This window comes from Phacochoerus africanus, chromosome 15, assembly GCF_016906955.1.
Source record: "Phacochoerus africanus isolate WHEZ1 chromosome 15, ROS_Pafr_v1, whole genome shotgun sequence".
NCBI lineage: Eukaryota > Metazoa > Chordata > Mammalia > Artiodactyla > Suidae > Phacochoerus > Phacochoerus africanus.
This window is the reverse complement of record NC_062558.1, coordinates 24,191,753-24,204,421: the sequence shown is the minus strand read 5'-3', so window position 1 is coordinate 24,204,421 and position 12,669 is coordinate 24,191,753. Positions and strand designations below refer to the sequence as shown.

At 46.6% G+C, this 12,669-nt stretch overlaps 1 protein-coding gene across 2 annotated transcripts in view; it reads left to right on the top strand.

The window, feature by feature from the left end:
* Window positions 1–12,669, top strand: part of ADGRD1 (adhesion G protein-coupled receptor D1) — a 182,926-nt gene that overhangs the window by 108,579 nt on the left and 61,678 nt on the right. For both annotated transcript variants that reach the window (XM_047760612.1, XM_047760613.1), the window contains one exon: window positions 10,807–10,880. In XM_047760612.1, the coding sequence (XP_047616568.1) occupies window positions 10,807–10,880 (74 nt within the window). The remainder of the gene's footprint in view (window positions 1–10,806; window positions 10,881–12,669) is intronic.

Sequence of the window (12,669 nt, the reverse complement as noted above, 5' to 3'; positions counted from 1 at the left end):
AAAGAAAGAAAGGAAAGAAGGAAAGATTCTAGACTATTTTCTAGCATGGCTGTACTATTTCATTTTCCTACCAGCAGTGTCTAAGTGAGTGCATTTCTCTGCATCTTTGCCAGCGTTTGATACAGTCTTTTAGTTAATTCTCATGGTGATCTGAATTTGAACTTCCCTAAGGGTTAGTGATGTGGAAAATCTTGTGCTTATTTGCCATCCTGGAGATCCTCTTCAGTGAAGTCTCTTTTCTCATCCTTTCCTCGTTTTCTAACCAGATTCTTTTTTTTTTAAACAGTTGAGTTTTGAGAATTCTTTATATAGTCTAGATATGACTCCTGTGCAGATATGTGGTTTATAAATATTTTTTACCAATCCCTGGCTCATCTTTTTATCCTCTTGATAGGGTCTTTCACAGAACCTGAAGTTTTTGGTTTTTATGAAACCCAATTTATTGATTTTTTAAAAATTTTATGGACTGTCTTTCTGGTGTCATAGTTAAGTAACCTTCAATGAACTGTAGGTCCCGAAAAGAATTTTTAGGTTTTTATTACATTCAGAATGGATAAGCGATGAGGTCCTGCTGTATGGCACAGGGAGCTATGTCCAGTCTCTTGGGATAGACCATGATGGAACATAATATGAGAAAAAGAATGTATGTATATGTATGACTGGGTCACTTTGCTGAACAGCAGAAATTGACAGAACATTGTAAATCAACTGTATTCTAATTGAAAAAAAGAAATGGGAACTTGGAAGACAAGAAAAAAAGGTTTATAGTTATATGTTTAACATTTAATGTAGGATCTGTTTTCAGTTAATTTTTGCATAACATGGGACATTTAGGTTGGATATTGATTGATTGATTGGCCCGTGGATGTCCATTCGCTGCAGCATGATTTGTTGAAGAAAGAACTTTCCTTCCTTCGTTAAGCTACTTTTGCTCCTTTGTCAAACATTAGTTGACTGGACAACAGATGTGGGGCTGTTTCTGAGCCACTGATGTGTTTGCATATGGAGTTCCCAGGGCAGAAATCAGAATGGAGTCATAGTTGCGACCTCCTCCACAGCTGTGGCGACGCTGGATCCTTAACCCACTGTGCTGGGCCAGGGATTGAACCTGCGTTCTGGAGCTGCAGAGACATGGCCAATCCCACTGCGCCCCAGCAGGAACTCCTCTTTCTCTTCCTCTCTCTTTTTTTCTTTCTTTTTGGCTGCACCAAAGGCATATGGAAGTTCCCAGGCCAGGTATTGAACCCAAGCCCCAGCAGTGACAACACCGAATCTTTAATCACTAGGCCACCAGAATTCCAAGACTTTTCTTCTTTTTTTTTTTAAATTTTTTTGGGGCTGTTTTGACATGGCTTTTACAACTTTTGTTTTGTTTTGTTTTGTTTGTTTCTGGCTTTTACTTTTGTTTTATTTATTTATTTTTTTGGCCACACCAGAGGCATGTGGAAGTTCCCAGGCCAGGGACTTGAACTTGCGACACAGTAGTGACAACGCCTGCTCCTTGACCCACTGTGCCACCACAGAACTCCAAGACTTTCCTTCTTTTAAAACAACAATCTTTGCAGCTCATTCATGTGAAAAGGGGACAAATGGGGACAGAGACTTCTGGAAAGAACCCCAACCTGTACGCTGACAGGAGCTCACAGCCACCCTCATCCTCACAAAGTCCTGCCCCTTTCCTTTCCTTTCCTTTTATCTTTTTCCCTTTCCTTTTCTTTTTCTCTCACACCCGGGGCATATGGAAGTTCCTGGCCAGGGATGGAACCTGTGCCACCACAGAGGCAATACAGGATCCTTAACCTGCTGACCATAGCGGGAACTCCATCCTGCCTCTTTTCTGCTAGTTTCCTCCTCCTCGCTCCGCCTTCCCTGTGACCCATCTCTGCTCTCTGAGCCGTCGCAGCTGTAAATGCCAAGTGCAGCAGCAGGACTGGCCTGTCTAGCCTGTGTCCGCGCATTTTCCCCCCGAGACCTGAGACCTTCCTGACTCGTGTTACCTGGGCCACGGGGACGATTTGAAAACACTTGCTGTGCAATTTTGAGGCAGGCTGTGGTAACTCCAGATCCCCCTGTAACTTCACAGGGTTTTTTCCTTTGTTTTGAGCTGGAAGCAGCACCACAATCTCCACTCTGTGTGTTTCCCTCACCTGCCCTGCAGGTTTACACGCTGAATAGAAACCCTGAGCTGAGCATGAGATCCGGAGCCGGCAGGTCCCGTTCCTCTCCAGCTGGGCCCGTGAGGTTTAACAGAGGAGGGAGGATGTGGGAGACCACGGAGGGAGTGTGTTTAGAATTTAATTCCCTTTCTGTCACCACCCACCCCTGGGCTCAGCATCCCACAGGGACAGTGAAGGTGGAGTAACTCATTTCCTGCAGGTGTCTGTTCATCATCATCTTGATTAAGTTCAGTTCATCTTCAGTTCCAGGGTCGGTTTGTTCCCATTTCCTTGAGGCCAGTTTTTGGAAGTGTGGCAGCTTATGTCCTGGCTACAGTTTGGTCATCACTTAGTTTACTTCTTCCACCTGGTGGGGGTTTCAGTATCTACAAGACAGCTCACAGGACATGGCTCAAGATGATCTATAGCCTCAGAGCTCCCGTCATGGCTTAGTGGTTAATGAATCCGACTAGGAACCATGAGGTTGAGGGTTCAATCCCTGGCCTTGCTCAGTGGGTTAGAGATTCAGCATTGCCATGAGCTGTGGTATAAGTTGCAGCCACGGCTTAGGCCAGTGGCTACAGCTCCTATTTGACCCCTAGCCCGGGAACCTCCATATGCCGTGGGAGCAGCCCTAGCAAAGGCAAAAAGACAAAAAAAAAAAAAAAAAAGAAAGATCTATAGCCTTTGAGGAGGAACTAAAGGTCCCTGACTTTGCTTAAAGACTAAACTATGTTTTTTTTAATTTTTTTTAAAGTATATCTGACTTACAATATTGTACCAATTTCTGCTGTATAGCAAAGTGACCCAGTCATATATATACACATTCCCTTTCTTATGTTACCTCCCATCATGGTCTATCCCAAGAGACTGGATAGAGTTCCCTGTGCTGTATAGCAGGACCTCATTGCTTATCCATCCTAAATGGAATAGTTTGCATCTACTAACCCCAAACTCCCTGTTCACCCCACTCCCTCCCCCTTGGCAACCAAATCTACTCCCTATGTCTGTGAGCCTGCTTCTGTTTTGTAGACAGATTCATTTGTGCCCTATTTTAGATTCCACGTATAAGAGATGGTGGTTGTCTTTCTCTGTCTTACTTCACTTAATATGAGAAGCTCTAGTTGCATCCATGTCACTGCAAATGACATAATTTTATTCTATTTTATAGCTAAGTAATATTCCATTTTGTATATGCACCATATCTTCTTAATCCATTCATCTCTTGATGGATATTGAGCTTGTTTCCATGTAAACTATTATTATTTGGTCTTGTTTGACTATTTTCCTTGCTTCTGCATTTTCTTACTTTTTTGATTAAACTTATTCTTTTAAGTTTTTCTACAGATAAAAGGCAGGCGGAGGACATGGTGGGGTGGGGAAGACCATAGGCCCTGCTCCGTTTCATTTCCAACTAATGCATAAATAAACTACATGCAGTCAGCTGTAGCCGCTGGCCTACACCACACCCCCAGAGTCAACCAACGTTGGATGGAAAATATTCAGAAAAACATTCCGGGAGTTCCCACTGTGGCTCAGCAGGTTAAGAACCTGATGTTGTGTCTGTGAGGATGTGGGTTCAATCCCTGGCCTTGCTCAGTGGGTTAAGGATCCAAGGTTGCCACAGGCTGAGGCATAGGTTGCAGATTCAGCTCTGATCTGGTATTGCCATGGCTCTGGCATAGGCCTACAGCAGCAGCTCATATTCCCTTTACCTGGGAACTTCTATATGCTGCGGGTGTGGCCATAAAAAGAAAAAAAAATTCTGAGAAGTTCCAAAAAGCAAAACATTGATTTGCCACACCTGGCTACTGTTTATATAGCATTGGCATTGTATTAGGTATTGTAAGTAATCTAGAGATGATTTAAAGTATCCTGGAAGTTGCATTAATTATATGAGCATCCATGGATTTGGGTGTCCTCGGGGGTCCTGGAACTAATTCCCCATGCATACCAAGGGACAACTGTACCTAAATAAAAAACAAACAATTTTTGGAGCTCCCGGTTGGCTTCGTGGGTTAAGGACCTGGTGTTGTCATTGCTGTGGCTCGGGTTTAATCCTTAGTGGAACTTCCACATGCTGTGAGTGCAGCCGAAAAAAACTAAGACAAGGAGTTCCCGTTGTGGCACAGTGGTTAACGAATCCAACTAGGAACCATGAGGTTGTGGGTTTGATCCCTGGCCTTGCTCAGTGGGTTAAGGATCCGGCATTGCCGTGAGCTGTGGTGTAGGTTGCAGACGTGGTTCGGATCCCGTGTTGCTGTGGCTGTGGTGTAGATTGGTGGCTACAGCTCCAATTCGACCCCTGGCCTGGGAACCTACATATGCCATAGGAGCAGCCCTAGAAAAAACAAAAAGACAAAAAAAAAACCCAAAAAACAAAAAAACTAAGACAAAAAAAGCAGGCACATTTCTAAAGAGGGAATGTTCAGAGGTTTGTTGTCAGGTAGATTTGTCTCCTCTCTCGATGTGCGTCTCCGAAGAGACCCATTGCTATACCTTGGCCATGAACAGCAGACAGTGAAAATTGACCAATCCCATTTTCCTCTCCCCCAGTGGAAAGTCCATTTGGCCATTTACGAAAGTCTCAGTTCTGCAGAAGAGAGTCCCTGGGCCCCCGTGGAACTGGCTTCCCCACTGCACAAGTTTAGGGGGAGAGGGCTGGTGAAGAGTCAGGACTTCCCTGGGGCCCACAGGGCTCTGTGGTGGTGCTCCATCCAGAAGGGCTTCAAGGTGGATGCTGCTTGCCCCCCCAACCCCCACCGCCTCGTGGGGACACCCAGTTCTGGGGCCCTGGTCACTGGTGCAACGGGCTGGAATGGTGTTCATCATCTCCCAGGGAATGACGGGATGCTGGGGAGGCTGATGGGCAGAGGGCACCCATCACAGCACTCATTCGGGACACAGATGCCTTGCCTTCCCTGCTCTGGCAGCACCATGACCTGGGTGTTAGCACATGGCTGTTCTGTCCAAATTGTGCTCCTGGGAACTGTCTAGGTCGTCTTTCCTGGAAATGTGCTTGCTGAGAGCCTTTTTTCCCTTCTGGCTGCAAACTCCAAACTCAGAGGGAGGGGATCTGCTCTTCCCATCGCAGGCGTGGAGCCTGGAGGAACCAGACGTAGGCAGGAGTTTCCCGTCTGGGGTGTGATCCTGGCTCCAGACCCCGGGAGCGCCGTCTGTCTGTTCTCCACCCTGCCGACCACACACGCTCTTGGCTCGTGGATCCTGCCTGGTTTTTATTTATTTTTTACTTTTTTTAAGTTTTATTGAAGTATGGTTAATTTATAAGGCTGTGATAATTTCTACTGTACAACAGAGTGACCCAGTCACACATATACACACATTCATACTCTCTGATTCTTTTCCCACATAGATGATCACAGAATACTGGGTAGAGTTCCCTGTGCTCTACAGCAGGGCCCTGCTGGCCAGTCATTCCATACACCTTGGTGTGCATGTGCCAATCCCAAACCCCCAGTCCATCCCTCCCACCTGCCCCGACCTGTCCTCTTTGGTAACCAGAAGATTTTCAAAGTCTGTGAGTCTGTTTCTATTCCGCAAATAAGTTCATTTATATCCCCCGCACTTTTTTTAAGATTCCACTTACAGGTGATATAATGTGATGTTTGTCTTTCACTGTCTGACTAACTTGACTTAGTATGACCATTTCTAGGTCTATCCATGTTGCTGCAAATAGCATTATTTCATTCTTTTTTATGGCTGAGTAATATTTCATTCTACACACACACACACACACACACACACACACACACACACACACACACACCACATTTCTTTATCCATTCCTCTGTTGATGAACATTTTGTTCGCTTCCATGTCTCGGCTATGTAAATAGTGCTTCAGTGAACATTGGGGTGCATGCATCTTTTCAAATATGGTTTTCCCTGGATAGATGCCCAGGAGTGGATTGCTGGATTGTATGGTAGTTATATTTTTAGTTTTTTTGTTTGTTTGTCTTTTTGTCATTTCTAGGGCCGCTTCTGCGGCATATGGAAGTTCCCAGGATAGGGGTCTAATCGGAGCTGTAGCCACCAGCCTACGCCAGAGCCACAGCAACGAGGGATCTGAGCCACGTCTGTGACCTACACCACAGCGCACGGCAACGCCGGATTGTTAACCCACTGAGCAAGGCCAGGGATCGAACCCGAAACCTCATGGTTCCTAGTTGGATGTTAACCACTGAGCCATGACGGGAACTCCTATTTTTAGTTTTTTGAGGAACCTCCACACTCTTTTCCATAGTGGTTGCACCAATGTACATTCCCACCAACCCTGTAGGAGGGTTCCCTTTTCTCCACACCCTCTCCAGGATTTATAATTTGTAGACTTTTAATGATGGTTATTCTGGCTGGTGTAAGGTGGTACCTCATAGTTTTGACTTGCATTTTGTCAATAGTGGTGATGTTGAGCATCTTTTCGTGTGTCTTTTGGCCATCTGTGCTTGGTTTTTAAATTCCCCTTGAAGAGTGATTTCCATCTAGAGTCACAGGGTTCGGAACTCAACCTCTGTGCTGCCCACACGTGGAAATTCTTCCCTGCCAGTCCAAACAGGACTGGCTCCACGTTGGAGGCAATGAGGGAAGGGGGGACCCCCTTTTATTTTTTTTAACACCACTCAGCCATAAAAAAAGAATGAAATTTTGCCATTTGCAGCAGTGTAGACTTGGAGGGCATTATGCTAAGTGAAATAAATCAGAGAGAAATACAAATACTCTATGCTATCACTTATATGTGGAATCTAAAAAAAAAAAAAATACAACAAACCAGTATAAAACAAAAAAGAAGCAAGAGTTCCCGTTGTGACTCAGTGGGTTAAGAATCCGGCCAGTATCCCTGAAGATGCAGGTTTGACCCCTGGCCTTACTCAGTGGGTTAAGGATTTGGTATTGCTGTGATCTGGTGTTGCTATGGTGTGGTGTAGGCTGCGAGCTTCGGCCCCAATTCGACCCCTAGCCCGGGAACTCCCGTGTGCTGCAGGTGTGGCCCTAAAAAAAAAAAAAGAAAAAGAAAAAGAAAAAAAGATGCAGACTCACAGAGATAGAAAACAAACTAGTGGTTACCAGTGGGAAGAGGGCAAGTAGCAGTATAGTGGTTGGGGGGAAAAGGGGGAAAAAGGCATATAGTACAGAGGATTTAGTGCTTCCCTGGGGCCAAGGAAGCCTTGCTGATGCCGGGTGAGGGGGTCACTGCCAGGTTTTTATTTGTATATTCGATTTTGTGGGTTTTGCACATTGCAATTTCCCTGCTAGTGACCTCCTGTGGTACTGAATGGCTGCAGCCACAGGGTGCTCTGTGTCCGAGTATGAAGGTCACGGCAGCCTGAGACATTAGGAGAGGATAGAAGAAGAAGCCTCTTTCTAGTGCCCAGTGGTGCTCAAGTTCATGTACGTCACGTGAAGGGCTTGTGAAAACCCAGATGCTGGCTGCACCCCTGGAGTTTCTGATTCTGCAGTGGGGCCCAGTCTGATGGCCAGTCCAGGCTCCCAGATGATGCAGAGGCTGCTGTGGGGACCACATTTTGAAAATCATCCTTGGCTTTGAATGTGGGAAGGGGCACCTGCCAGGGCGGGGTTGGGGGGGGGTGTTCAGGTGGCACATGAACAAGGTCAGGTATCTCAGATACAACTGAGAAAAACAGGATGAGAAGAATGAAGGCTTGATGGTTTTGCAACTGAAAACACCTCTGACTTGACCCTAGCAAGAACCCAGATTGGGACTTGCTGCCGCGTGCCAGGACTCAAACCCAGCTGAAAGCTAGACTGGGACTTGAACCCACAGTTTTTAAAATTAAAATCACTCACCTGGTGCCTGGACTTACTGAGGTTCAGATTCTTTGTGTCTTGGCACAGAAGAAATTCAGTGAGAGACAAAGTGATAAGCAAGAAATAGATTTATGGGAGTTCCCGTCATGGCTCAGCTGTCACGAACCCGACTAGTATCCATGAAGACATGGGTTCAATCCCTGGCCTTGCTGAGTGGGTTAAGGATTCGGGGTTGCCGTGAGCTGTGGTGTAGGTCACAGATGCGGCTCGGACCCTGAGTTGCTGTGGCTGTGGTGTAGGCCGTCAGCTGCAGCTCTGATTTGACCCCTAGCCTGGAACTTCCATATGCTGTGGGTGTGGTCCTAAAAAGACAAAAAAAAAAAAAAAAGAAAGAAAGAAAGAAGGGGAGAGAGGGAGGGAGGAAGGAAGGAAGGAAGGAAGAAAGAAAAGAAAGAAAGATTTATTAAGATAGGATGTTTGTGAGAAATACAATCAAGCAGGCAAAGAGAACTGCCCTGGGATTGGGTGGGCTACATTTTTATAATCCAAGGAAAGTGGGGAGAGGGGAAAAGCCGCCCTCTTCCTCATTCTTTGAGTAGATGTCAGGCTTACATCACTAGCTCCTCCTTTGTATCCACTAAGAGAGTGTTTGACCCTATGAGGTCAAACCAGGCCTGTCATGGCTCTTATTCACCTCAGCAGAAGGGGAAGGGTGGTAACATGCTAAACTAGGTTGAATCATCTCAGGTTTCTGTACAATGAGGGTCTCCTGCTTTGGAATGTCATCTCTCCCTTAAATTCCTGTCCTCGGTCCTAAGGGTCATTATCTTGCTAAACTTGAATGCAGGCCTCATTTTATCTTTCATTTAATGACCTGAGGCATATCTTGTACTTTTATTTATGTTTTTATAGTTAAGCAAGCCTGCTTTGTTCCATGAAGTTCTGATGGCTTTCTGGAGCAATCATTAACTTACAGTGATCTCCCAAAGTCCCCTATGTTCCCTTTATCTGTGGTCCCCTACTGGGACACCTGCAGCTACCCTAACTGTCCTACTCCATCCCTATCAGTTTAAGATTTTCTTTCCCACTGCCCTGACTTTCTTGACCCTGAAGTTATGTTGCTTGAGCTCCCTGAGTTTCTTTCTTTCTTTTCTTCTTTTCTTTTGGATTTTTAGGGCTGCACTCACAGCATATGGAAGATCCCAGGCTAGGGATCTAATTGGAGCTACAGCTGCCGGCCTACACCACAGCCACAGCAATGCCAGATCAGAGCCGTGTCTGTGACCTACAACACAGCTCATGGCAATGCTGGATCCCTGACCCACTGAGCGAGGCCAGGGATCAAACCCACATCCTCATAGATACTAGTCGGATTCATTTCCGCTGCGCCACAACGGGAACTCCCTCCACAAATTTAGGGTTTGAGATTCAGGTAGATTCATCTCCCTGAGCCCCAGGTCCCTCTCTCCTGAACCAGTGGGTGCTCGGAGAGAGGGTAGTCCTATCAGTTTCTGGCTCACGTGTTTCTCCTACAGCCTGGCACGGTGGCCCCAGGGGTCTGGGTGTGTGTCCAGGGCACCCATCAGTGTGACTGCAGGTACTCACTGCCCACTGGGGATGGCAGATCTTGTCTGTATGCATTAGAATAGAACCCATGGAGAGAGAGCCCACCATGTAGAAAGGGGCTTCTCTGCTGGGCTGGGCTCAGGCTGGTGTGCCCTGGAGGCGGGCCGGGGTCTTGCTTCCACAGTGGAGGCCCATGAATTGCGGTGTTTGCAGATGACAGTAGAGTAATCCTTGAGCATCAAATAAGAGGCTCTTTTTTGTTTTGTTTTTTGCTTTTTTTTTTAAGGACCGCACCTGAGGCATATGGAAGTTCCCAGGCTGGGGGTCGAATCGGAGCTGCAGCTGCTGGCCTGCACCACAGCCACAGCAACATGGAATCTGAGCTCCATCTGTGACCTATGCTGCAGCTCATGGCAACGCCAGATCCTTAACCCAGTGAGCAAGGCCAGGGATTGAACCATGTCCTGTGGATACTAGTCGAGTTCGTTACTATTGGGCCACAACGGGAACTCAAGAGGCTCTTGACTTGATTGGGAACTGATTGGATACCATTAATCCTGGTTTCCTGTGGAGCTGCCAGCTTCCTGAACTTCCTGGCAAGACTCCTGGAGGAATCTCTGCATCTTTGGAGCTCAGGGCAGATCCTGCCAGGTGTGCAGAGCTGGCAGCCAGGAAGAGCCCAGCGATTGGTCTTTTTCCCTCTCGGGGGAGCAAGAGAATCCTAGGAACAGATTCATTGATTGATCTGTTCATTTGTTCATTCTTTTGTCCATTCGTTCAATAATTATTTAGTGAGGGACTGCTGTGTGCCAGACACTAGGGTTGGCACTGGGGATACAGCAGTAAAGGAAACAGCCAAAGGCTGTGGACCTTCTAGAGTGAGACACCAAACAAATGAGAGGTAAATACATAGCTTGCTGCTTGGGGAGCAATGCAATGAAAAAACAGTAAGAGGAAGGGGTTGGTTGGTATTATTTTCAATGGGCAGGCGGGGTCTCACTGGGGAATTGAGACCTGGGGGAAGGGAGTGAGGGAGCCATGTGGTTGTCTTGGGAGAAGACCCGTCTAAAGGGAGGACACAGCAGGTGCAAAGGCCCTGCAGTGGGAGCCCTGGTCTGTGGGCTGATGTGGGTGGAGAGCGCGGTGAGAAGCAGGGCAGGATGACCTCCCCTCTCTGACCACAAAGATTGAGATGGAAAGTCACAGTCCCCTGGGTCCTGAGGGCAGGGCTCTCACTTCAGTGTTGGGAACTTGACTTCTCTGGCTGGATCCTGAGGTGTGCCCATTCTCTGTCATTTCAGACGCAAAGGCAGTACATCGAGGCCACCAATGAGAGCAACCGAATCTTCCTATATTGTGCTTTCCTGGACTTCAGGTACTGTCTGGGTGGGAGGCTCCCGCTGGAAGGCAGGGCAGAGAAGGGAGGGGGGCAGAGTGGGAAGGGGATGGGGAGGGGTCAGGAGAGAGGAGAGAAGGAGACAAGGGAGGGGGGAGGGGCAGGAGAGGGGCGGGGTGGGGGAAAATGGGAAGGGAGAGCAGGGGGTCCAGGCCCAGGCTTGGTCACATGACAGTCCATCTGGCTTTTTGTCTGTTTCTTGTCTTCTCTTTTCTTACTTCATTTGGATTTTTGGGTATATGTCTGAGGCTGCTTTATCTCCCCTCTTAACGTCTGATGCATTCTTCCTTTTAATTTTTTGGAGTGGGGCTTGGAGTATATACTTTCATTCAGCCTTGTCTACCTTCCAATCATATTATACCACCTCACATGTACTCTGAGACGTTGCAACACCTTTTCACCATTCTCCTGTCATAGACTTTACCTTGACAGATGCCGTAAATGCACAATACATGGCTAGGAGTTTTGCTTTAGATAATTAGTTGTCTCCAAGAGAAATTCAAATTCAGAAAATAATAATTGCATATTTCCCTTTTTTTTTTTTTTTTTTTTTGGCCACGGCTGAGGGTGTATAGAGTTCTCAGCCCAGGGATCAGATCTGAGCTGCAGCCGCAACCTCTGCCACAGCTGCAGCAACACCGGGTCCTTAACCCACCGTGCCACAGCGGGAACTCCTCCCTTCATTTTTTTCCCCTTCTCCAGCTATTTTATTTCCCTGCTTGGATCACAGTTTCTGTCTCCTCTATTCTTGTAACTTTTCTCATAGCGCGAGTCTGCTGTCAGAAAGTTCTGTTCCTGTTTTTCTGAGAAAGCATTCTCTTTTATTTTTGGTAGATAGTCTCCCTGGGCTTTGAATTCTAGGTCATTTTTTTTTTCCTAGATGTATGCTTGAAGAAATGATACGAGCAGTATATCAATACATTATTCTTTTAAAAAATAAAACTTTATAAAAAAGCACATGTCCCATTGGACTTTAGATCTTATCCTCGTTTCTTCTCCTCTCACTCACAGTAGCCACGGTGGGGAGATTTTTGTGAGTAGTTTTCAATAATTTAGGCACCTTTATTATTTATGTTCCCGGGAAATAGATGACTTTGTTTAGTTCCGTGTTCTGACATCATTTGATCACCCTTTGTCCTGTGTTCTGCCTACATCTCTTTTCATTGACGTGCAGTATTTTTTCATATTTACTGTTCTTATTTTTTTCTTTTTAGGGTTGCACCTGCAGCATATGGAAGTTCCCAGGCTAGGGGTCCATTCGGAGCTGTAGCTGCCAGCCATCACCACAGCCATAGAAATGCGGGATCCTAGCCATGTCTGCGACCTACACCACAGCTCATAGCAACACTGGATCCTTAACCCACTGAGCAAGGCCAGGGATTGAATCTGCATTGTCGGGGATACTAGTCACATTCTTAACCCACTGAGCCACAGCGGAAACTTCTTTTTTCACATTTATATATACCCCGTGTTTCATTTATGTGTGTGAATGGACGTTTTTCTGCTTAGATGCCAACTTCCAGGTCACAGGAAGACACACGTATCTCACTGTTATTTGCTATCGCTTGGCCCAGCTTGCGTGACAGATTTATTTATGCACAAGCCAGGGAGCAGGCCTTCTTGGTTTCACAGGCTCCCTGGGACGTGGGTCTTTATGCCCACCTGGAGGTGATGCCACGTGGGGCTCAGCTTCCCTGGCTAATTAAGGCATTGTCACGCCTCTGTGGCTCCATTTGGGAGAATGTGACTTTCACACTTTTCAGTTCGA